Here is a 26,989-nt window from a genome sequence, read left to right on the forward strand (position 1 = left end):
AGTAAGCTTTACATTTCCAGTATTTAAGATGTAATGTACCTGATATCTAAAATACGGTCTTTAAAAAAATGTGGATTCGTTAAATTACCTCATGTAGGCTTATTTGGGTTCCTCTTAAATTGTCAAAATCTATTTTTTTTACATTGAACTTGCTGTGTAAATCTCTTTAACAGCTTTTTTTCTGAAAATATCTAATGATGTTGTGCCTCGGTAGCACATACCATGAACTTAAAAAAATGCTGATTTAAAACTCTAAATGTGTGATTTTTATGTGTGAAAAGATTCTTACTTAGGAAAACTATATTCTATTATCCTTAAAATAGACTGCATTATCAATTCAAATGTATAACTGATCAAGTTAGAAGAGGGCATTAAAAATAGTCATCTAGGTAACTATTAACTTTAAAATTCCCTTTCTCTGTACTCCACTTATGTGGAAAGAGACAGGAGTTTGAAACTAATGCTACATTATCGGAAGTCAAAACTGTTTAAAATATGCCTGAAGGAGTATTTTTCAAGTTTACTTTAAGTCTGACTATTCTGAGGAGATGGTAACTCAAGTCTGGATCTGTAGGTATTTGAATTATCAGAAACTCCAACTTTCTCCTCCTAGACATCACTGTCCTTAAAAACAGTTTTGCACTTTGGAATTATTGCCAGAACGTAATAAAAACTCTAACGCCCTCTAAACAAGAGGGTTGGTTTCATCTTTATTTTTTATTGTGGAGATTCTCAGTGTGGTCCCTCCATCAGTAGTTTCAGCCTCAGCTGGAAAAGTGGTAGAATTGCGAATTCTTGGGCCCCACCTCAGCTGTACTGAATCAGAAACTTAGGGGGTGGAGCCCTACACTACCCCTCCCCCCCCGCAGATTCTGATGTTTGAGCACCAAGTTTGAGTGCTCAAGTTTGAGCCCCACCACACTAGCCCTGTGAATTACTCATTTCAACTGAGCAGAATTCTACCGAAATGAGAAACGAGGAAAATAAGGTAAATTGGGTGCCTTGTGTAAAGAACCATGAATTTCTAAAAGTTAGTTGCCTTGTATAGCTGTATATATTCATAATATCTCAATTTCCACAGATTTCCAATTTACCAATAAGGAAAGTGGGTAATGAGGTGCTCCATTTGGGGATTATTAATAAAGGAGAATCTCTGACGTTGCAAAACGTTTGCACATTTTGGTTACGGTTTTGTTTTTCCCTTTGATCTGTGTCTGTCAAGTTTATAAATTGAACATAATACCGAACAATGTACCGTGAGGTCAAAATAATGATTTTATTGCCCCCTTTTAAAGACATAAACATGTTTTCCTCAAAACTGAAAAATGATAGTACTGACCCTCAGTCAATAGGTGTTTCCCTTGTGATGGATTTGTTCTAAGACATCTAAAGAGTCCCTGTAGTTGCTGAGAGCACTCAATAGAGAGCCCATTAGGGATTCCTCAGGGCACCCAGCTGATGCATTCATTCAAACGAGTACTTAGTAAGTGTCTGCAAGGTACTTAATTACTGCCAGACACTGAACAGGATACAAAGTAAGGCAATTCTCTGTCCTCCAGGATTTTATAATCTAGGCCAGGTATTGAAAGGAAAGGGACCAAAGGGACCAAACATTTGTCTCATACTGTCATGCACCAGGCACTGAGCAGGGCAGGAGACTTAAATCGTATCAGTTAATCCATGTAACCACTCAGGGAAGTTGGCATTATTCCCAATTTATAAATATGGAGACATTAGCCTCAGAGATGCTGAGAATTTGTTCAAATTCATCAAATAAGGAGGTGATAGAGGTGATAGGGTGACTTAAAAAATCAAAACTTTCTTAAGTCCAGGGAGTTTCCACTCTACCACTCTACCACTTCTCCTATAAAACATAAACAGAAATTCCTAGATGTATATAATAAGTGCCTACATGGATGGTGCACATTACTCACCTGGGAAGATTTTTTAAGGAACAGCAACTGTGGATTGGGAGGGAAAGACTTTGCAGTACAAGTTCAACACAGACATTTATTGAAAGAAAAAGGGGTCATGGCTTGGGGAGGAGAAAAAAGGCTTAAAAATATTCCAGATAAGAGACACTATTAAACAGAAACGTTTAGTCAGGAATGAAAAAGGCAAGTTCTGGTAGAGTGATGAAATCAGCCCAGCACATTTGAGGTGCCCAATAAATGATTGGGAATGGCTCTACTCGGCTCTGGCTATTCATGAAGGCAAACACTTTAACAATTAAGGGATGGTGGTGAACAGTACCACTTAGCTTCCCTTAAGTGGTACATTTACTGGCTGTGTCCTTGTACATTCAGCCAAGCGTTTGAAGTCCCTACTTCTTTTGGCTTCAACTTTGGGTATGCATTATCTTTCCTTATATAAGTGATAATTCTGTTCCTCTCTTCTGCAGTCAGCAGGATTCAATCACTTTAGCCTTATTTTCTCTCAAAGAAAACCTCACAGGCAAATTTTCATAAAATCTCTTAAGTCCCTAGAGTTGAACAAATTCTTAGGAATATCAAATCTCCCAGGTACTTGTTTGCAGATACTGCAATGTGTCAGAAAAAAACACAATTTTACCTTGAGTAGCCCGGTTTCGTTCAACTTAGTATTAAAGAAATATTAATAGATAATAGGGTAAATAAAGCATTTCTAAAGAAAAGGTACATTTGATTGGTCTATCCTATTTAACTTCAGTGGATTTTCGTATGGCTCTGTATTTATTTTGAATCAAAGTCCCCATATAGAGGTAGAAGGAGATTTCAAGGGGAAATTTCAAAAGTGCCTTTGTTTTGCTTTCTTGTTAAAGCCCTCTCTGTGGTAAGAAATATTTTTGTCATTTGGTTGCTGTGAATTTCAAAAGGATCTCCTATGATAGAATAGTCATTCCCTGAAGATCTTTGATCTACTATGGGGAATGTCATTGTTCCCAAAGTAGATAATAAAAGCAACAAGAAAATAATAAACATTCTCTATAAGATATCACAGTTTTAATTGACTACGGTCACTCAAATCGATTTTTTTAATCTACGGAGACATGGCAAGGTCAGCAACAGAGGAACTGATAATGCTTTATTTTTATAATATGAGGGATATATTTAAGATTTGTAATGTAAACATGAAGTGTGGTACTTTGAAAAGATAACAGGCTTTAACACTGTAGATATTAATTACACTTTACTGTGATTTTTGAGCATGTTTTAACAAAAATTAATTAGAAAATACTTTGCTTAGATAATTTTCATATGGATCATTTTAAAAATCAGTTCCCTTTTATAATAGTGTGGTCAAAGAATATGTGCCCACTTTTTAAAAATATATTTTATTTTTATCAAAATTTTACATGTGCTCAATAAACACTTTTTCAAGGTACTTATAAAACTAATAATGAAAAACAGGAGTTGCTTTCCCAGTCCTTCCTACTCTTTCTTCCTACTCTGTGGAGACAACCCTTAACTTTTGTTTGTTTTAGCTACTTCCGTTTTCCAAATATTTTTAAATAACCTTTTTACACGACTTTTCCTGATTTTTCAGATATTGATATTATCTATTGATGGGCTAATAAAAAAGATAAGTATTTGGCTTACATACAGTTATCTCACACAAAGTTACCCTTCCCTCCCTAAATAGTTTTTACACATTTATAATTAAATCCTTATTTGGTATTATCATTAATATGGTCATGTAAACATTTTTCTCTGGCTCCAGAGAGGCTCTATTTATTAAATATATGTACTTCCACCAAATACACCTTACTTTTTTGTTCAGTACCTCACCAAACCACACGTATATCCACCGGCCATATATATGTATTTTTTTCTTTAAGATATATATGTATCATACATTTGTGTGCGTATATATATCTTAAAGAAAAATCTTAGACTAAGATCTTGTTGCTTCTTCTTCAAATTTTTTTTTCCAGTTTAGTTACAAAAAGTAAAATATATAGCTGGCATACAGAGCATTACCAGCATGTTTAGATTTGAAACTTCTTATTTGGAATTTTTCAATATCACCATTCATTGACAATCTTTAAATCCTATGTAAATATCTCCATTATTGGCTGCTGAAGAGCAGTAGCTTTTTAAAAGGATTAATAGAATAGAAACCCTGCAACAGAGCACTTTTCTTGTCTCCTCATGTAGTGATATGTTTTTCACCTTGAACTCTTGAGAATGACACCAGTCTTAGTGTTGATTTTGTTCCCCTCTTTGGATGAGCATAGTTACAATAATTAAATTTCAAACTTGTCTAATTGACTTTTCCATCTATCTTTTGTATTATATTGTAAACTTGAATAGTTTAAGGAGTTCAGTGCTTTCATTCTTTTTTTAATGTCATACTTTGCTCCCCAACTAAAATGTCTTAAGAAAGGAAATAGTCTAGCATTTTTGTTTTAATTTTATTAAAACAACAACAAACTCTAGTGTCTTTACAAGGACTTTTTGTTTATATCCTTGATATTTTTAGAATTTAATATAGACCCCTATAGTTTATTAAACTCAAAAGCCACTATTGATTTCTATAAATTGGAATAGTCACTGACTTAATAAAGAGGATTTAATTCAGCTTTCAAGGAGACACTTATTCTTTATTCAAGATTTATTGTCTCCTCAACTCCATTCAGAAATTTGGCATATTGGATGGCCCTTGACATTTTGATGAATGACCTGATAATTTCAATTGTAATTTGAATTTCAAACAACAAATATTTGGGATGTTCCAGGTTTCAAATAATATCCAACTCTCAACCCTAAAAATGGCCTTTACTTGGCTCTCAAGAACATTTTTTTTAATTGGAAATGCTTTATTTTAGCTTTCTTAAAGTCATATTCAAAGCTAAAGAGATGGATTGTCCTAGTAGTGTGAACTTTTACAAATAAAATTAGAACAGAGAAAAAATTCATTATTTAGAGGAATGACATACTTTCCTAACTATAAAGTTAGATCATCCTTTGGCCTCTTTTTTTCTCTTTCTGTTATTGTTTTAATCACAATTCTCATTGGATATTTTGAGACTTGACTTAATTATTTCCTTTGAATTTGCAGAGACCTCTTATCACAAAGTAAGTTTAAGTACAATTTTAAAATACATATATAATATGATTCAGAACTTTTTGCAAATTAATGGCTTTTATTAAGTGATTTTTATTAAGCACATCGGAAAAATTGCAAATAAATTGAAGAATATCAGGAAACTAATCTTAGTGAGATTGTATTAGCTCTGAGAATGATATGGTATACCTACAAGTATCAAAAATTTCAAATAAAGTTAGTTAACTGTGTTTTTAATTATATATAATATATACACACACACATACATATATGCTAGATAAAATTTCAGAAAATTAGAAAGAGAAAAGAGTACATACTTTATTTTTAAGTCAAACTTTTTTATTATTTTTTTAAGAATAAATCTTTCAACTGAACAGAGCCTTTATAATAATTTAGTGGCATTATTCTGTGACAAAAACAGACCTAGAGAGAATTAAACCCTGTTAAAGAATCGGTTGATAAGAAATACTGCTTATCTGCTTCTTTCCACTCTCTGCACCAGAATCTTAGTTGCGATAGCAAGCTCTGTTCCTCTGAACCAGTATACGTACTCTAGAATGATGAGAGAGATTCTTTTACTGTGGTCTTTATAATTAGAAACATTAATTTATCTAATATAACTGAGCCCATGTGATGATTTTTAAATGATATGTAATTTTTAATTTACATCTATCTTTTGTATTACATTGTAAACTTGAATAGTTTAAGGAGTTATATTATATATATATATGTTAAATACTTAATAATTTAAGTATTTAAATAGAATTAGAAATGTTTTTACAAATCATAAATTACACACAGCAATTATTATAAATCTTTGGTCTCTCATCACTAGATATTATTTTAAAAATAACTGTAAAAGCATTATTTAGATTTTTCTTTTTGTCACATCCAGATTTGGCTATCTTCTGTGTGTCCCAAATGGTTGTCTAAACCCGATCTACTCTGGTACATCAATTCTTTGCGTCAAAATATATGAAACTATTTGCATAAAAATATCAATCTCTGCTTTCCATTTATTCAAAATTCATTTAAGTATATTTTGTTTATCAATAATATTTCAAAAAACATTTATCTCTCCACTATGTTCTGCAAAGTGCCATCCAGAAATTGTTCATTATACTCAGAATGTCTTCCATCCATTTCCATATGACCATTCAGTATTCTTTTCCTACTTTTGCAATATCTCTCTGTAACATCAAATTTCTGCTCTTTACAGTCTGCATTTGAAAACTCAATGGTGGGGGTGCCTGGGTGGTTCAGTGGGTTAAGCATCGGACTCTTGATCTCAAATCAGGTCTTGACCTCAGTGTCATGAGTTCAAGCCACATGAGTTCAAGCCACAAGCCAGCGTGGAGCCTACTTAAGAAAAAAACAAAAAAGAAACAAAGACTCAATGATGATGGGATAATATTCAGTTCTTTTTGTTGAGACTAGTATCTTATGGATAAAACCATAATTTTGGAAGAAAGGAAGAGTAATTTACTTAACACAGGAGTTGAATTCATAACCTTATTAGCATTTTTTTTAACAAAATGAGACAACCAACCACTGAAAAAGAGCCGTTTGAAAATAATTTCACAATTCACTTAAAGAACTTAAAAACTAAAATAATCTTATTATAGGTCAAAAGTTTATCTTTAGGAATGAAAATGGCCTTCTCTAATAAATACATTATCTTTGAAATTATTAAATTAGAAACTTGAATGATAAACACTCCAGTAAATTGTTTAGAACATACAAGGTAAGATGCAAGTCAATGTGTCTTTTTGATTCTCTCAGTTTTGTACCTAAAAGACAAGGGATGAGTAGATCTAAAGAAAGGAATTTTCTATTGATATGAAAACTATGCTGAGCTAACCTCACTGTGAATCATACCGCAAGTCAAAATGAAATGTGTCTGTAAGAACGGGCATACTGAACTACACTCTGCATGCCCTTACTCCATGAGACAGTAATGACTTTGTAGTGGGGTGCACTAGTACAGTGTTATACCAGGAAGTCTATGTCATACCAATAAATCTGCAAGAGAAAAGAAACAAAACAAAGCAGCCAGAGAAAAAACACTCCATCTCAATGACTGTGATCAGATCAGAGAACGAAATTTATTTCAACTGCGTCTCTGTCTTTAATTTTCACAGGAGTAAGTACTACTGGAATATTCTTAAAGAAAGCCTTCTCATACTTCTGTCATCTGGGAAGAAAGGCTTTTGAAGCTTGTCAACCAGCCTGATTTATGACTGTCTTCAAATTTCTCTAGGGAGGAAAAGAGGTGGCCCTCAGAATTGCAGCTGTTAGTGCATGTCTTTGGGTCTGAGGGAGTCCAAGGGGTTATTTTCTAATAGATCCATCTTTGCTGTCTTCCTTTCATATTCTGACCTGAGTAGACTGTGAAATTATGCTAAATATGAACATATGCTGGGAAACAGTGCTAAGTACTTCAGTAAACTGTGAAACATATGGGAGATTCGAAATCAGTATGTAACTCTTTATAATGGACCAAGAAAGGTCTGACACATATCTCCAAGGCCACCATTTGAATTATGAACCACAAATGTTCCACACAGCATTTATGGCCTCAACTCTAGTGACAGAAATGCACCTTAGTCCCATTTTATAATTCCTAATACAAATTCAACTCTCAAAAGAAAAACTGACTGAAGAGTGAAAAACGTATAGTAATCTTTAGAATATATATATTTTTTCTTTTCTTTTTATCTGACTGGAGTTAGTTAAAGCAAGCCTTAACACATAATTTATTTAACAACATAGCAGAACTGATTCCTACTGCTGAACTTGGAATGGCATATAAGAAATAATGAACAGGCAAATTCAATGATGTATTTCAGGATATAATTGGTAACCTTCATTCAAGGCTGACTTTATCACTTGCAGATGGAAAAACAAACAAAAATGGTAGTAAAATCAAAATAATGTTTATGGTTACTAATCCCAAAAATTCAATTCTTGTAAATAATAATGCATCACTCCAAACAGAAAATATGTGTGATTTGAAATAATCTGTGTATGATTCGTGCAGATATGATCGAGACATAAATTGCAACACTTTAATGTATGTAAAGAAGTTTGCTTCAAATTAGAAGCAATTTTTAAACAATAAGCTTAAAATGACTGTATTCTTTCTGAAAGAAGGATTTCGTCTTTCCAGGTGTGGAAAGGTGCATGTTCTTGGTTGTTTGTGAAGGAATATCACCTATAGACTGGCAGCACTGTTAGACTTTTCAGATTCCTATTAGTCTCCACTGGAGCTAGGCTGAAAGCTCACTTAGAACAAAGACCAAGTCTGCCTTGCTCGGTGAAGCAACTCCCATCCTACCGCTGTGTCTAGTATGTTTCAGGTGCTCAAAAAGCTTGAATAGTTTTGTCAAAAAAATTGAATGGAGATAGAATTAATGTCAAGTCATCACACTCAGTCCCTGACCAGGGCTTTTTTGTAAAGCAGTGGATCTCAAAATGATTCACTAAACCTGCAGCACAGGCACCAATTGGGAACTTGTTAGAAATGCAAATTCTCATACTCCATGCCAGAACTTCTAAATCAGAAACTATTGGAATGGGCCCAGCAATGTGTTTAAGACGTCCTCCAGGTGATTCTAATGCACACTAAAAATTGAGAATCAATGTGAAGAATGTGAAGAATTCCCGAATACACTGTACACAGTGACATCAAAGCTTTTTAGGATTATGAGAGTTCTCAGCAGTCTATTATAGGAAGACAACTCCTATGGACAGATTGTGAATAATTTTAATTTCTCTAGATTTTTCCACTTCTCAAGAATTTCTTCATTTAACTATAGCAACTATTCTCTATTCATGTGTAGTAAATTGTGTGTTTTATGTAGGAAGGCTAAGTTTGAGTTACTGGTACAGATCCTGAGACAAGAACTTGGGAGCAGATGATTTATTAGGGAGTTGGTCCCAAAATGCACAAGCGAGGGAGTGGTAAACATGAGAGAGAGTAGAGAAAAGCCAATCAAGAATGTGTTACCAGGAATGGGTTACAAATGTGGGCAAATGGGGCTCAATCCTGTGGGGAACCTTCTGAGAAACTGTGTTTGGAATATACCTCAGAGTCACTCCCCACTGGAGGGTGGGGAGACAGGAGCATTTATCCACTTCTTCCCATCTCTGTTGGTCGAGAGTTGACCTCCAGAGATGCTAACATACCCTCACTTCTAGGTTATGTTTGTGTGTGGCTGGAAAAATGTCCTCAGGCAGAGAAGAAAAGAGAGAGAAGCTCTTGAGGTGGCATAGGTCAATATGCTGGAAACTCTTTTCCCCTTCAGTTGCAGGGCAGTTCACTTCACTTGGGCAGGGAGATGGGGGCAAAGTAACCTTCTAACATCTACAGTTACATTATGGGGCAAAGTAACCTTATAACACGATAGTTTACGTCCAGTTCACAATACTTATTTAATGTCTATTATGAGTCAGGTCCAGAGTTAGTTGTTGGGAATATAAAATAGATAAAACACCATCCTTACCTCAAGAAGCTTTTAGTATGGTAGAGAATGCAATCAAATAAAAAAAATTAAAATGTAATTAAACATGTTCAGTGATGGTGGTTCATATCCACATTTATAGGACAAGTTTATTGTAGGAGGGGTGTAGTGATCATCGAAGACCTCTTAGAAAGGATGAGGATAATTATGCCTAAAAGATACCTAGAGGCCAGACAAATAAAGAGGAGTGGGGGAGTTGGAGACAGAAGCCAGAATGATCACTATGTAAATGGAAGAAGTAAAAAAGGAGAAAGCAATCATAGGTGATATTTGACAAGATTGTCTGTAAAAGTCATTTGAGAGGTCATGTGTTAGGTGGAAGGAAATCTGTTGTCTCATAGGTGGTATAAGTGGAGAGATGTGGAAAGCACAGAGTATGTAAATAACTGTTGTTGCAGATTCCCTAAGAAGAAAGAAAGAAAGGGACCCAGAGCTCTACTGAAATGATTAGTCTCCTTTGGAGGAAACCCTTCCTGTTTTACTGTCAAAAGAGGGGAGGAGTGAAGTTAAGACAATGTTTATTCATTTGTAAAATGGTAAAAATAATAGCAACTACCTTCAAAGGGTTGATATAAGACCGAAATGATGAAAGGCATAAAATGTTTACCACTGTTTCTCGTAGGTAATACACACCCCCAAAATGTTAGCTGTTATTATTCGGATTTTTTTTTTTTTTGCTTTGTTTCTGATTTTGGAGGGGCAGGAACTTGAGGGCTTGAAACCATTTCTACCTGTTGATCTTTATTCATTATTTGTTTAAATAGGAGAAAAGTTACTTGTGAAGTTGTTAGGGAAATGGGCTAGTTGAGCTGGCTGAAGGTTGAATTCTTCACTGCCATGGGGAATGGGGAGGAGCAAAACTGATTATGTATACAGGTAGAAGAATCAACTGCTAGTTAGAATAAAGTGTCCAGTAGGGGTTGGAAGCCATGAATTTGCAGTGATGCTAAATCACCCATTTGTGTGATCCATTTCTAGGAAAGGTGGAACTATGTAAATGGCATTCAGGGTAACTAGTAATTTTGTAGAAGTTGTGCAATTATAAATACTGAAAGGCAGATAAGCATCCATGTAAACAAAAATTTTTTTAAAAAAATTTAAAAAAATTTATGGAGAGTTTTAAGATCAATGAAAATTCTAAACTGTGTCAGATGATTTTGAATATTCTTGCATTCTGTGATCATAGCATAGGTTCCTTTGTCGAACTCTGTAATTCTGTTCTACAAATGACATTTTGTTTGAGCAGTTAACAGTTGGTGCCTCAGTTTCAACTGACATTTTGTTACTAAACACAGTTCTAACACCATAAGGTGATTTGTCAGTGGTAAGAAAAAGATGGTTTATATTTCACCATAGTGAAATAGCACAGACGGGAGAGTCAATTGCTTGAAATTCTGGAAAGTGTCCATGCTGTCAAGTCCAACACCATTGAAAACATTTTTTATAGTAGGCCACAAGGTATACTTTTTATGAAAGGAACTATGAAAGAAATTTAGAAACCCCAGAAAGCTTGACGGTCTTGTTTTGATTCTATAAAATGTTCAAGGATCATACCTCCAAGGAGCTTAAATATCCTGAGAATGACCAAAGCAAGTTGTTCAGGAGGTGGAAGTTCACATTTTGCTTTTCTTTATTTTTCTTCTGGGTACTTTGTGTATCAAAACTAATAAGACCTTTTGAATACATTTTTCCCCCTGCAAAGTCTTTTGAGTCTAGAATCATCAGCATTGTACACCACTCTTGATATTCTAGAAAGCAGAGTTCCTGTGAAATACGAGAAGAGCCCAAAGATAAGAGAAATATTGAACTAGGAATGTCTTTTAATGAGTAATGATCAGCATCCATATTGGCTTCATCAGTGATGGGCTATTGATAACCCAGAATACAGCCAAGTAACACAAAGAAGAGTAGTAAACTAATTAACTGACTAACTGCAGAAATTAGATGCCTTATTGCCTTATTGCCACAATAAGATTCATTGTACATTTTCTCTTCTAGAGGCTTTTGACACTTCATCCTGTAGGGTTAATCAAAAGTTCTGTTATGAAGAGAGAGCAGGAACAGATAACTGTTTCTCTGATTAAGCAATAACAGCATATATATATATATATATATATATATATATATATAACCTTATATATAATGTTGATCAGTTAATCAGTATAGCAAGTTACATTCTAAAAAGAAGATGGGAATTAAGACTCACTAAAAGAAAAACTAATTTTCTTATACCACTTCAAGGCAAAGGTCATGGAGTAGAATGGTGGGTAAAATTGCCTGCATTTCTCAAATTTTTCTATAGTTAATACTTTTTCAAAGGTGCACAGTAGATAAAAATAAGTTATACAGTGGAGTTTAAATACATAAAACAGCAGTGTGTATCATACAATGTTATACAGTATTCAGTTTAACTGTGATTATTTTAATTCTGAAAAAAGCATAATAGTTTCTGAAACTTGGATGAAGAAGGCTATGAAAACATTATGTAAGAAAGTTGTTTACTAGTTATTGATTCTGGCTTCCACACGCAGCTTAATGATTTGGGTGAGTTGCTTCAGTTTCTTGTCATGTAAGGTGGACATGAACGTGGTGCTTACGTCGTCAGGATATAGTGAACATTAAATAAGTTATTGTATACGTAAAAGCACTTCGTGCCTGGCACATGATAAGCACTCAGTAAATATTAGCTTTTATTATTATAGATATACTGTAAATAGCATTCAATAAACATTTACTGAATTGAATAAATGTACTCAGTCATTTATGAGTAGTCTCAAAAGTACTGCAGTAACCTGAGTGAAGGCAGACAGAGTTAACAAAGGAAAGAGGTTAGCATTTTTGAGTACTGACAATGTTCCGGGTGCTTTAGATACAGTCATCTATTAAGCCTCACTACCTGTGGAAAAAGCATTATTCCTATAATCAGGAAAGTAAGACTCTAAGTAATATATCCGGATATCAATAAGAAGATCTGGCACTTGAACTCAAGCCCAGTTATTCAAATTTTATGTTTTTTTCTAATATCACATAACCTCCAAATTCTGAGGTTTTTGACTTTGGAAATTTTGAATATGATAATTCTATACTTCATTACCCCATAAATAATCAAGATCTCTTTATTCGAGAAAATGTGAATTGAGTCATTTTCTCATTATTTATTTATTTATTTTAAATTAAATCCCATCCAGTGACTTCCTACCAATACAAGTTTATCAAATGGCTTAGTCCTAGGTGAGGTAGGGATATCCACAGATACATAAACGTGAGTTAGGGCTGTAGAGTTGTCTTTTTTCCCACAAACAACATTTAGTGAAAATCTTCCTTGTGCCTAGCAACAAATTTTACTGAAATCCTATTATATATCACTGATTTTTCTAAGGGAATAGACCAGTGATCAAAATGAAATTCTTAGCATTGTGAAGTTTATATCCTTAGTGCACAGAGTCAGTAAATTGTGTGTGTGTGTGTGTGTGTGTGTGTGTGTTTGCCTCATGTGGGATAATGCATGGGGGGAGCAGGGGTGGGTGATTACAGAAGTCATGCCTGATGAAGTGGTATTTCTGCCAAGTCCCACATGAAATGCCCAGGGCTGTGTGGCTATGTGCATCTCTCCCCTGGTGAAGAGCGATTTAGGAAGCAAAGCAAGGGTGAAAGCAGGACTGTCCTGGAGGACCAGCAAGAAAGCCAGTCGGGCTAAAGAAGAGGGAGTAAGGGGAATATGAAACACAACACAGCTCTCTCAATCAGTTACATAACAAAACACGATTTAATTAAGTTTGGATACAGGTTTGTTCAGAGGGCTAGATGAGTGCGAGCTTGGGGACAGTACTTCCTGGGGTTAGGGAGGTAAGGGTTGGAAAAGGATTTGACATTTATTTCAGTCTGAGTTTTGAGAAATACTTTGTCAAGGAGAGAAGAAGATAGAGAGGAGATCAAAAAGAACCAAGGAGGAAAAAAAAAGAACAAAGCAAGGCATGGAAGTTCACAGTGGTAAAAAGCCTGTATGTTGCATTTTGATGTGATCAATAGACTTCTCTATAAGAAGCTTTCTGCCCCTTTATTAGCTTCAAGATAACAAGAAAGGCTTATTTCATAAATCCCAGCAATTAGGAGCCAACGTGCCCCCAAATCATCATTTTAAATCGAGATCAAAATCCAAGTAAGAACTTGTATTTATTTTGTTTGCCAGTTGTACTTGGGAATTAATTTACTCTGTCAAGGATCATTTAGCTATTAAAAAACAAACAAAATTTAAAAAATATTTTAATGTAATTCCCTTGTTGTGCCAAACGTTAACGTATTAGAATGTAGTGAAAGAGGCATGGCAAAGGACTAATAGTCTCTCAACAACCACTACTTCTCCTAACTGTCTTGGGATAAGTACTCTTTAATCACCACAGCAGAACATCTAAACGAAGCCCAATGCAAGCAAAAATTCAGAAAGAATTAAAACAGTTATACAGTGGTCCCCTGCACTAGAAATAATTGACAAATCCTTATTTATATCCTCATCGGTTCAAAGTATTAAAATTGTGAATTTACTTTTAACCGTTGTTCAATCTCAGGTCAGTAATTTAGGACACAGGAATGTGGGTCTATGTCATAGGATTAATGCAGATTCTCATGTGTGTGTGTGTGTGTGTGTGTGTTCTTGTGTGTGTGTGTGTGTGTGTGTGTGTGTGTGTTGGTTCCCATCTTTCCACATTAAGAAGCATAGCAGGTAGCATACTTTTGGCCAAATCTCAGCGGTGGCATATTTCCATCTCCCAGGGGTGTGGGAAGACCCAACTGCACAGCAGTAACAATAATTCTAGCATATCCGTTTATGAAATAACTTTGGCAGTAATGGCAAGAGGATTTGGATGAAAGTGTATTTGTGGTCTTCCAGCTGGAAGATCAGAGCAGAGATTCTAAAGCAAAAGGCACAGAGTGGGATGGCAGATAGTAGCTGTTTGGATAAGAACAGAAGAGAGTTGAGGACCCATGCTGAGCTCAAGGAGAAATGCAAACAAGGCAGTCATTTCAGAATATCCCCGTGTTGCCCAGTATGAGCTCGAGGGCTTACCAATGCCATCTGCTGGATATATTTGGGATTTAAAAATGGAATCTACACAATACTCCAGTGTCTCCCTGTACTATGGTTTTGGCGGTTCCAGTGAAAAGAAAAATGAAAAACAACCCATCTTAAAAAAAAAAAAAAAAAGCAATGGAAATGAATTCCAGGTTGACTGTACCTTAAGGAGACTGGAGTTTTGTATTTTCACTTCATGTTTTGAAGCATTAGAGTATTTAATTGAATTTCTTTTAGCAGAACTTTGTGGTAGTGCAGTTTCGTCATATATGATACTCAGGACACTGGATGTGGGGTTTGGACTGTAAATCCATTGATCTCCTAAGAATCTACTATATGCTATAAACTTTATACACAATACATTCCCTTTTTATACTTTATTGGAGGAGAGTATAATGGTTTGTTTCGGTTTAGTTTCTTTTTTTTTAATTAGAAAGGGGAAAAAAGGGTTAAGAGAAGAAAAGAACAAGTATCACTATTTGGCCAAAACTATTACATATGCATTTGAATTATACATAAAATATGGTATTTCAACTTTTGTTCCTGTATTTCTAATTGTTTTATGGAAAATGTCCTCTGTTAGTCACATAATCTCTCTGTAGGATTATTTTAAGAACATGACTTTAAAATTAGAAAATTCCTTGTGGTGCTTCAATAAAACTTTAGAACTTTTAGGAATGTATGGCTAAATTGACATTGATTCTAGACTACATTTCCCCAAAAGTACTAATCCCATTGGATTTATAGTGGGGAAAATTGGTTTCCCCACGGTCAGATCAATTTGGAATATGCCAATTCCAAATATCTCCTGGAATTCCATAAAACATATTAATTAAAATGGAAGAGTTGGTGTTTATTGAGAGTTTGTCATTGTTGCATTTGAGCTTCACAATGATTTTATTATGTAGGCACAAGTGTTAATCCTAGTTATAAATGAGGAAACTGAGGCTTATAGGGTTGGTAATTTGCTCAAAGTCACACCGTAAGAGAATGGAGACATTGACTCATTTACTTTAGAGCTCACGCTCATAGGTCTGAAGCCATATGTCCCCAAATATTATTCATATTAATACGAATTTTATGTTAATTAATTTCAATATTGATATTAACCTGCTCAAAGCTTTGAGGAGTGATGCAGTAATGACATCTATTAATTTGGTTAACCTAGCATTTCTAAATCTACTTGCTATAGAATGCTTATGAATTTTCGTGGAAGTAGTGTCCCACAGAATATAGTTCTAGAAATACTGATATAAGCTATAGACTTGGTATACATAGGAGCCAGGAGGGGAGTAGCTCTTTAATATTTCTCTGGCCACTTATTCCAGCATAACCGTTGGGGTCCTTCCCCAGGCATGTTTCCACCTGGTGATTTGGAATAGATAGGAGTAGGAAGTAAACACCTGAAATCCTTGCTGCTGCAGGTCCACGGAGCACTGGAACCCTCTGCATAAGCATGTAATATTTAGTACATCCTGCAAAGGGAACAAGTTTAATTTAGTTAAGCCACAAGGTTGAGTGAAAAACAGCATGTTGCTGTTATTGTTTAGTCAATTAAATTGTCCTCTGTGCTTGTAGGAACTGTTCCACATTTATTACCAGTGAGATACACGCTCTGGCAATTTCTTTGCTTCCAATTGTCTTATATTTAGCACATCTAAAGATTTGAGGACAAATGATGGAAGACATGGTGATGAATTGTCAGGCTTTTCTAAAGATTCAGAAGTTCTAAAGTTCCTGCCAGTGACAGATGGTCTGTCCTTACTCATCGGCTTGTCTTCCTGACAGGGCTTGATTTTTTTCCCCCTTTTCTGCTCAATTCCCTTAAAATAAGCTCAGCTTCTTGGGAGGCGGGGTAGTCTCATTTGTTATAACTATGTTACTTTGTATCAGTGTCGAAGCAAGTCTATATGAACATGCACCATGCTCCTTTACACGATTAATATACACATGTCTAGTGATAAGAGAGAAGCATGGGTTAAGAAGGAGAGGAGGAGCAGATTATGAAGGAAAATCCATATTTCCTTTCTGTTATTTTGATAACCAAACATACAGGAGTCTCCATTGGATAGTTTTTTCCTGCTGACTTGCCCAAGCATAATGCTGACTTAATAGCTCTGGCATAATATAATCTTTTGAGGAGTGTTTCTTATCGTTATGGTAATAAAATTTTTATTAATTTTAGGATCTTCAATATTTCATAGCAGTCTAAAATTTCTTGAAATTTTGGACTAAAATATACAATTAGTGTTTACTAACTTGCTAGACATTTATAAGAATCCACAGAATGAGAACACACAACTATAGCAATGATGTGCTCAGATATAAAATAGGTTCCCAGTGAAAAAAAGGAAAAAAATCAATCAATTGCTTAATCCCTTTCATTGGCTTCAAATATGTTTACTGCTGAAAGAGGAGATGAGATACTTAGGTAAGGAAGAAGGGGAAAGGAAACAATTTTCCCTCTTTGAGTTCTAATGTAACTGTGGAAATAAATATAAAGGTTTAAAAAATTCTAGGATATCTTATAGTCACTTCTTAATCTTTTATCCAGAAGTAGTTCAGTCCTTCTAATTAACAATGCCACTAGTCCGATACAGCGTTACTGAGACTGGGGTATATCAGGTGAAAAGGGATTAATATTACTAAAAAATAGAAAAATTATCAGATGATTTGATTTGGCTTTACAATATCTAGTTGGCTTTTGTTATCCACACAAATCGCTGCGAATTTCTTTTTATTTAAATACGTCTCTCCTTAGAATGTTCATTATATGTTAGCTCAATGTGATAATGTGTGGAAAGCATAAACCACTTTATCACTCCTTTCCATCTTTTTTTTTTTTAATCTGAGGTAATTTTACTATTCTGAAGGAGATACATATATATATACAAACACACATACTATATACTAGTATAGGTATAGTAGTATATTTTATTTTATCTGTACAATATACCTATTCTAGTCATTTAAGTGAAAGAACTCAAAGCTTACCAGATTTCCAAAGTCTAGGCTATTGAACTGCCTGTCATCTTTTTTTGCCCCTTACTAAATGCTCCCTTCCATTTATAGTTGTCAGTTCCCTTTTTAACTGGTGGCTTTTTCACATCACTTACTTTTAGTAACATTCAATTATTAAAAAATCAGAGAACTCATGCCAGATCATTGTTTATGCATAAAGATGTTAACATAAACCTAAGGAAAGTATATTCCTCCTCAGATGATGAATGGAAGCATTAACATTTTGTGTACAACATAGCAATAAAAAAGTTTCAAAGTTTCTTTATAACAGGGCGCTGCCTTAATACATGGATTTGAGTTGTGTATACATATTTTGGTATGTAATTAAAGGACAGACATATCTACCTTTTCCTTCTTAAGTACCTTTCTGGTATAATTTGTCTTCTTTCCCCAAAGAATACTGGGCTCATGAAAAAGTCCTGAATATTCAACATTTGTGAAAAGGCCAACAAATATTGCATGGTTTTGAAACCATGCCTTTATAAAATCACAGGATTTAAAATTACTCTAATGAGCTGTTTATTAAAATTTATTAAGGTTAGAAAAAGGTACATAGCTAAGATTAATAAAAATGCATTACATTAGATTAAAATAGGCTAAATTACTCTAACAAGTAGACCCAAAATGTAATGTGTCAAGAGGTTTATTTCTGGATTAGTACAATATCACATCAGGTAGTAGGAGAGGAATAGGGTCTGTTCCAAGAACTCAAGCTATTGTAGTAAATGATTTATTCCCTTATCTGCAGTAATATGCTAATAATCTTTTTCCTTGTTTCAAATTTATACTATGAAATGTGTTGATACTCATGAGTGAAATTAAAGACAGGAGTGAAGAAGATAATCTCCCTGCTGACCCTAAGCAAGGGAGGGTGGTAGAGTTATTAGAATCATGGCCTGAGGTGAGATATATGCCTTTCTCCTCTACTGAAACACAAGACTGAGCCTGTACTTCTATACTGTTTCATGCTTTTGCCTGAAAGTTTATTTCAGGTCAGAGTGTGAAAGATAAATAAGACTAATGGTCTAGACAAATTATCAGTAAGTTACCGTTGTAGCCTTTACCTTCTACCTCTTTCTTAAGTGCTGTTGTACAAGACAACTTTTCACTTAAAAAGTCCACGGGTTAATGAAGAGTTCTTAGAGCCTGAATGTTGCTTAATCTGTCCAAATGGTACAGATTATCAAAATGAAGACAATTTAAGCTAAACTGAGTCATCCCCTCACTCTATGGCTGATATTGCTTCAGTAGTTCTTTCAATCTATATTTTGGCTTTCATTTCTCTTGGTATTCTTGCTGTTTCCTTATTTTTTATACGTATTTTTTATACGTATTTCTGTCATGCTTTTTTTAGTCATGGGCTTTTATAAAAAACATATTTCTCTCTATTTTATCTGGAGAACTACTTTCCTTATATCAGAATCTCTGGTTTGCATTTCTTTAAATTCTTATGGAGTTCCTGCCTATTTTCCAGTACTTTTTATTGCTAATAAATTAGTGATGATTTGTCTAAGATGATTGAAGAAATATAATCATAAAATTAGAAATAAGTGCTGTCATTAATGTTATAAAGTGATTTCTAAAACTGAAAACTGCCAGAGTCATATTTTCTACATTGTTTCACATATAAATTGAAAATCTATGTATTTCAAAAAATGATAATAATGATATAACATTTCTTCACTTCTATGATAATGTGTTATCCATACACTTCAGTAAATTCATAGGGACCGATGTGATACCTATTGATAGTACAAAATTTATACCAAAATTAAAAGAAAAAACAAAGATTCTGAAAGTAACTATATCCTTTCAGAAAACACTGAATCACACAAGAAATATATTTCCAATTGTATTTCTCATGATTCAGTGCATCTTTCAACAGTCATTTATCAGTTGGAGGAAGAATAACCAGCAAAACACAATCACCATATTATAACAACTCCTTAATAGTTATTAGAAAGCATCATCATTTAAAACCCAATCTTTGGGCATTATTGCTGAAAATATGAGAATAATCTTTTACAAAACAGTCTCACCTAATATATGACTGTATGCCCCATGGCGTGAATCATAAGAATCACAGAAGCTACCTTTACTACACACACACACACACACACACACACACACACATTCCACACACACACGTATGTGTGCCCCAGCTTACTTTTTTAGCCCAAGAGGGATATGTTCATTTAGAATCAATTTATTCAAAGTTAGTCAGTCAAGATTGCCCCCTATATATTGTTTGCTTTTCCTTTTGCATAAATTGTTTGTGTTTATGTAATTAGCAAGCTAAAAGCTACTGAAGTTACTCACCCATAACTTAATGCTAATATAATGTTTATTGCTTTTAGTTTTTACATTCAAATGATTTTACAATTGAATCTCCTTGGAGAACACAGCACAAAGCGTTTCAGAACACTGAGCAGTTTACTCTAAGAAAATAGCAAGCATATACACAGAGAAATAGCAGAAGATAAGAATGTTAAGTTAGAGCCAGATTGTGGAGGGATATGTACTTAGATAATAGAAAGCCATCAAAGTTTATTTGGAATAGGAAATGTGATTTGAACTACACTCCCAGTTAAATCGCTATGTGGTATTATTTATTTTTTTAGTTGAAACCTGTTTTTCTAGGCTTGTGATGAATTTTATTTTCAAACTTAATTAGCAAGTCTACAGTGCATCTACACGTCGAACACAAATGCTTCTATGATGTTCAGCTAACAGTTTTCCATCTTTTATTTAATAACAAAGATCTTTCTAACGTGATATGAGGTTTTTTTGCCATTTGCAAGTATATTCATTTGGTTTGGTTTGGTTTTCACTATTAATGCTGACTGATAGCTGGTTTGTTTTCTGTTCTAGGTTGTGGAGACTAATTTGGTTGCTTTTGACTGTCACTGGATCATTATAAATGAGGTAACACCAACTAAACCTTATTGTCAACTCTGGGTCCTGTTTTCATATAGTTAGTCACAGCATTTCCTATGGCCTTGGAATCCTAAGAGGAAATAGAACACAAAGTAAACTTTTAGCTTCCTGACTGGATGCTAACTAAAAATGGAATAAGGAGTTTTAAAAAATTATAAATGGCTTTGTATGAACAAAATAAATGGAGACCGTCTTCCCACTGAGTATCTTTTAGTCTTTTCCGTTGGCATACACTGACTGCTTCGGGAAATCATCTTTATACAAAGTACAGTTCTTCTTTGTAAGCAAAGTGAATTCCTCCCAGTGGAGTCCTTGTGTTCCATTTATATTTTAATGTTGTTTCTAGAACTTTCATATCCACCCTCCTTACATGAGGATTAAATAGTTCAGCATATGAATATGAATAAAGAAGAATAGATACTTTTTTCTTTTCATGATGAAATACAACTATTTTAAAATCCATCAAGTTGTCAAATGCTTTATGAAAGTTTATTGATTTTTGTAAAGACAATACATAAGATTAAAAATATATTACAACATGAGAACTCTGTGAGATAGATCGTTCCATTGGCACCTGCCAGTCGGAATTGGAAAGGACAATGAGCAGATCAGTCATGGACAAATAATGAGATCACATGAATTTGTCCTCAACAAGACCTAGCATTCTTATCATATCTATTACTTAGGAATAAAAAGAATGTATTATTTATCTGTTAGCTGTGTTACTATGGATATATAATGTAATCACCCTGTGTCATTTGTACAGTAAGTATAATATTTACTTTATAAGCTCGTTATAAAAATTAAGTGAGATATTACCTAATACTCTTAACATATGCTGACAAATGACACTCAATAAATGGTACTACAATAATGATTATATTACACTAAAGTTCACAGATCAGTTTCTTACATGTTAATGTGTTGAATAGTAAACATTATTCTATGAAGCATTGAGGGAATGACGTTCATAGAGGGTAAATGATTTTACACAGAAAAATAAAAATGATTCAAAGTTTCAAGTTATGTCTTCTACACATTGATAGAATTTTAGCATCATTCTTTTTTTTAGCAATAATTAACATATTATGTCATATTAGTTTTAGGTGTGTAACACAAAGATTATATGTATATATATATATATACACACACACTTAAAAGTGATCACCACAATTAGGTACCATATGTAGCCATACAAAGTTACAGTCTTTTTTTCTTGTGAAGAGAACTTTTAAGATACACTCTCTTAGCAGCTTTCAAATATGCAATATGATATTACTGACTATAGTCACCATGCTGTGCATTACATCCCCATGATTTATTTTATAACTATAAGTTTGTATTTCTTAATCCCTTTCACCCATTTCCCCCATCCTAATCCTCCTCCCCTCTGGCACCCACCAATATATTCTCTGCATCTATTAGTTTTGCTTGGTTTTGTTTGTTCATTTCTTTTGTTTTTAAGATTCCACATGTAAGTGAAATCGTAACGCATTTGTCTTTCTCTGTCCAACTTATTTCACTTAGTGTAATACCCTTACGGTTTATTCATGTTGTTGTGAATGGCAAGATTTCATTCCCTTTTAAAGCTGAGTAGTATTCCATTCTGTGCGTATGTGTGCATGTGTGTGTGTGTGTGTCCATTTATTAACTGATGGATACTTAGGTTGCGTCTATATTTTGGCTACTGTACATAATGCTGCAACAAAATGGGGGTTCTTAGACCTTTTTGAACTAGTGTTCTTATTTTCTTTGAATAAATACCCAAAAATGGAATTGCTGGATCATATGTATTTTTTTTTTAATTTTTTGAGGAGACACCATATGGTTTTCCATAGAGGCTGTACCAATATGCATTCCTACCAGCACTGCACAAAGTTTCCCTTTTCTCCACATCCTCTCCAACACTTATTATTTCTTATCTTTTTGGTAATATCCATTCTACCAGGTGTGAGGTGATCTCTCATTGTGATTTTGATTTGCGTTGCACTGATTATTAGTGATATTGAGCATCTTTTTGTGTGCTTGCTGGCCATCTGTATGTCTGCTGTGGGAAAATGTTTATTCAGATCCTCTGCCCATTTTTAGACTGGTTTTTTGCTATTGAGATGTATGAGTTCTTTATATATTTTGTTTTTTTTGTTTTTTTTTTAAGATTCACTTATTTACTTTAAAGAGAGAGAAGGAGCTGAGTGGGGAGAGGGGCAGTGGGAGAGAATCTTCAAGCAGACTCCTCACTGAGTGCAGAGACTGACATAGGGCTCCATCTCATGGCCCATGAGATCACGATCTGAGCTGAAAGCAAGAGGCTGAAACTTAACTGACTGAGCCACCCAGGCACCCCTCTTTACATATTTTAGATATTAACCCCTTATCAGATATATGATTTGCAAATACCTCTTCCTATTCAAAAGGTTACTTTTTCATTTTGTTGATGGTTTCCATCACTGTACAGAAGTTTTGTTTGTTTTGTTTTTAGTTTGAGGTAGCCCTAACTTGTTTATTTTTTGCTTTTGTTGCCCTAGCTTTTGGAGTCAAATCCAAAAAGTCGTGACCAAGACTTATGTCTAAAAGCTTTCCACCTTGTTTTCTTATAGGAGCTTTATGGTTTCAGGTCTTACATTCAAATCTTTAATCCATTTGAAGTTAATTCTTGTGCATGGTCTAAGATTCTAATTTCATTCTTTTGTGTAGCTGTCCGGTTTTCCCAACACCATCTATTCTGGACTGTCTTTCCTATTGTATATTCTTGGCTCTTTTATTCTAAATTAATTGACTGAACATAAATACATGGGTTTCTTTCTGGGCTATATGTTGTGTTCCATTGATCTATGTGCCTGTGTTTATGTCAGTACCATACTATTTTGATTACTATAGCTTTGTAATATAGTTTGAAATCAGAGAGTATGATGCCTCCAGGTTTATTCTTCTTTCTCAAGGTTGCTTTGGCTATTCAGGATCCTTTGTGTTTCCATACAAATCTTAGGATTGTTTGTTCCATTTATGTGAAAATGCCATTGGAATTTTGATAGGGATTACAAGGATTCTGTAGATTCCCTTGGGTAATATGGACATTTTAACAATATTAATTCTTCCAATCCATCAACATGAAATATATTTTCATTTAGTTGTCCATGTCTTAGAGTTTGCAGTATAAAACTCTTTCACTTCCTCGGTTAAATTTGTTTCTCGATATTTCATTCTTTTTAAACAGTTTTGAGTGGGATTGTTTTCTTAATTTCTCCTTCTGTTTTTGCTGCAACCCATAGATTTTGGTGTGTTACAGTTCCATTTTCATTTGTTCATTCCCTTACATGTCACAAGTTCTTTTTCTCTGTCTTTTACAATTCTCTTCTTATCTTTAAGTTTTGAAATTTAATTATAAGGTATCTTGATGTGGCTGTTTTTGGGTTCCTCTTATTTGGAATTCTCTGGACTAACTGGACCTGGATGTCTATTTCCTTCCCCAGGTTAGGGAAGTTTTCAGCCATTATTTCTTCAAATACATTTTTCCGTCCCTTTCTCACTCTGTTCTCCTTTTGGGACTTCCATGATGCAAATTTTGTTCTGTTTGATGTTGTTTTATAGGTTCCTTAAGCTATCTTTGGTTTTTGATTTGTTTTCTTTTTGCTGCTCTGACTGGTTGAGTTCTACTGCCTTGTCTTCAAGATAACTGATCCTTTCTTCTGCTTCATCTAGTCTGCTGTTGAACCTTTCTAGTGTATTCTTCGGTTGAATTATTGTATTCTTTAGCTCTATGACTTCTGTTGGTATTTTCTTATATTTTCTATCTCTCTTTGAAGTTCTCACTATTTTTATTCATCTTCTTCTGAGTTTGGTGAGCATCTTTACGACCATTATTTTGAACTCTTTATCAAGTAAATTAAGTATCTCTGTTTCATTAAGGTTTTTTTCCTGAGGTTTTATGGTATTCTTTTGTTTGGAACATATTCCTTTGTTTCTTCATTTTGCTTGACTATGTTTGTTACTATGTATTGGGAAAAATAGCTTTCTCTCCCAGTCCTGAATGAGTGGCTTTGTGTAGAAGATGAACCTTCATTCAACCCTGCCCTAGCTCTTGGTTGTCTCTGAAACCTCTGTGATTGCCTAAGAAACGTGATTTATTCTTGATCAGTCCCAATTGTTGAAATTGTGCCAATCCTGCCAGTGTTCCAAAGGGAGGGATCCCAGTTAACACCTAGTTTCATGCTGATTGGAAGCTCAGGCACCAATTTTTAAAGGATGCAAATATATATTGTAAACCCTGTTGGCCTCCAGACAAGTCCATGTAAAGGTGTTCCCTTGCTGACTTGTAAAAATTGGGGTTCCAGACAAGTGTATAAACTCCTTTCTTGAAGGTACTGGCAAGCTGTAGTGAGGCAAGGGAGAGCACAAGGATGGCAACCTCTGGCCTGTGTAGCCTCTGGATATGTGGCAGTCCTGAAGCCTGCCCCTCTGGCTGAAATTCCAGGACAAGTAAAATAGGTGTTCTTCCGAGGAAGATGTAGATGTTTCAGTCTGCTTTCTGTGCTATGGCCTGGGGATGGTAGCCTGCCAAGAACTGTCTCTCTGATTATTTCAATCCCATGGGGCCCAGAAATGCAAGCCCCCCTGGACCCCTGAGCCAACTGCTCAAGGGGTGTCTTGTGTGTGGACTATGTGTGTTTGCTGGTTTTAACAGGGCCACGGGATAGTGTGAGGCTACGGCGTGCCTGCTGGCTTTAGCGGGACCACAGGAGAGTGCAGGGCTGGGGCACACCTACAAGCAAGGTAGAGTGACAGTGCAAAAATGATGCCCACCAGCACCTTCATCCCCAGAGAGAGGCCAACAGGTCCCTGCCCCTCTGGCAGATGCATTAAGATTAGCAAATGAATTTCTTTCATATATGCTCTAGGTGGGTTTCGAACTGCTGCTTTTGCACTGGGTCCTGAGGTGAATGAGTCTGTGTGTAAGCCCTTTAAAAATGGAACCTCGGTTCCCTACAGCTCTTTGGGTCTCCTAGATGTAAGTCCCATTAGTTTTCAAAGCCAGAAACTTTGAGGGCTTATCTCTCCACTGTAGGTCCTAAGGTTTGGGATGCCAAAGGTGGGGCATACACCCCTTGCTTCTCAGGGAGAAGCTGTATTTGTGAAATCCCTCTCAACTGTGTGTCATCATGCTGGGGGTGGGCTTTTTGATAAGACCATGTCTCTGCCTCTCCTACCCATCTTGATGTGGCTCTTTAATTTTTTGTTGTGGAGGAACTGCTCAGCTGATTTCCAGTACTTTTTCAGAAGAGATTATTCCATATGCAGCTGTTGATTCAGTGTGTCCAAGTGTGAAGGTGAATTCAGGATATTCCTATACAACCTATTTATTTATTTATTTATTTATTTAAACTTAGTTGATGTACAATATTGCATTAGTTTCAGGTGTGTGATATAGTGATTCAACAAGTATTATGTTCACCACAAGTTTAGCTATCTTTTGTCATCATACAACACTAGTATAATATCATTGACTATATTTCTTATGATGTGCCTTTTAATCCCTTGACTTATTCATTCCATAACTAGAAATCTGCATCTTCCTCTCCCCTTCACCCGTTTTGTCCATCTTCCCAACCCCCCATCGTTCTGGCAACCATCAGTTTGTTCTCTATAGGTTTGATACTGCCTTTGTTTGTTTATTCATTTGGTGTTTGTTTTGTTTTGTTTGTTTTTCACTCATATTTGGAATCTTCCAAATATGAATGAAATTATATGGTCTTTCTCAGTCCGACATATTTCACTTAGCATAATACCCTCTAGGTCCATCTATGTTGTTGCAGATAGCACAATCCCATTCTTTTTTATGACTGCATACTATTCGTGTGTGTGTGTGTGTGTGTGTGTGTATCCATTTATCTATCAGTGGACACTTAGATTGATTCTGTATCTTGTCTATGCCACCATCTTGAACTTTCTCTGATGATTTTTTCCAGTTCAGCGTAAAGACACAAAACATCTTGCAAGCTTGTGTTGGGCCTGCCCAACTTTAAGGCTACATGATTTGTTGCTGTATTTCTCATGTCAGGTTAAGACGTATTTTTCTGAGATCCCCACAGATGATAATATGTATGTGTGTGAGATCTGCTTTCTTTTTTTTATTATTATTATTTCTTATTAACATATAATGTATTTTTTGTTTCAGGGGTACAGATCTGCTTTCTAATAAAGTTTTGATACCTTCTAATTTTCTAATACCTCTCAATTTCCTATCTACAATGACTAACATCAGGAGACAGAGAAGGGAAAGGGAAATCTTAGTAAATTTCAGGATAACTTTTCAAATTGGATGTTTTAATTTGTATTTTTCAGCATGGAATCTATGAGTCAAGTAAATTAAACAGTTTGCCAAATATTACACAAC

At 34.8% G+C, this 26,989-nt stretch overlaps 1 protein-coding gene across 4 annotated transcripts in view; it reads left to right on the plus strand.

The window, feature by feature from the left end:
- GRID2 (glutamate ionotropic receptor delta type subunit 2) overlaps positions 1-26,989 on the plus strand; it is a 1,428,484-nt gene that overhangs the window by 841,164 nt on the left and 560,331 nt on the right. For all 4 annotated transcript variants that reach the window (XM_032400835.1, XM_032400836.1, XM_032400834.1 and 1 more), the window contains exon 5: positions 20,533-20,586. In XM_032400835.1, coding sequence (XP_032256726.1) covers positions 20,533-20,586 — 54 coding nt within the window. The remainder of the gene's footprint in view (positions 1-20,532; positions 20,587-26,989) is intronic.

This window comes from Phoca vitulina, unplaced genomic scaffold (genome assembly GCF_004348235.1).
Source record: "Phoca vitulina isolate PV1807 unplaced genomic scaffold, GSC_HSeal_1.0 scaffold3, whole genome shotgun sequence".
Classification (NCBI taxonomy): domain Eukaryota; kingdom Metazoa; phylum Chordata; class Mammalia; order Carnivora; family Phocidae; genus Phoca; species Phoca vitulina.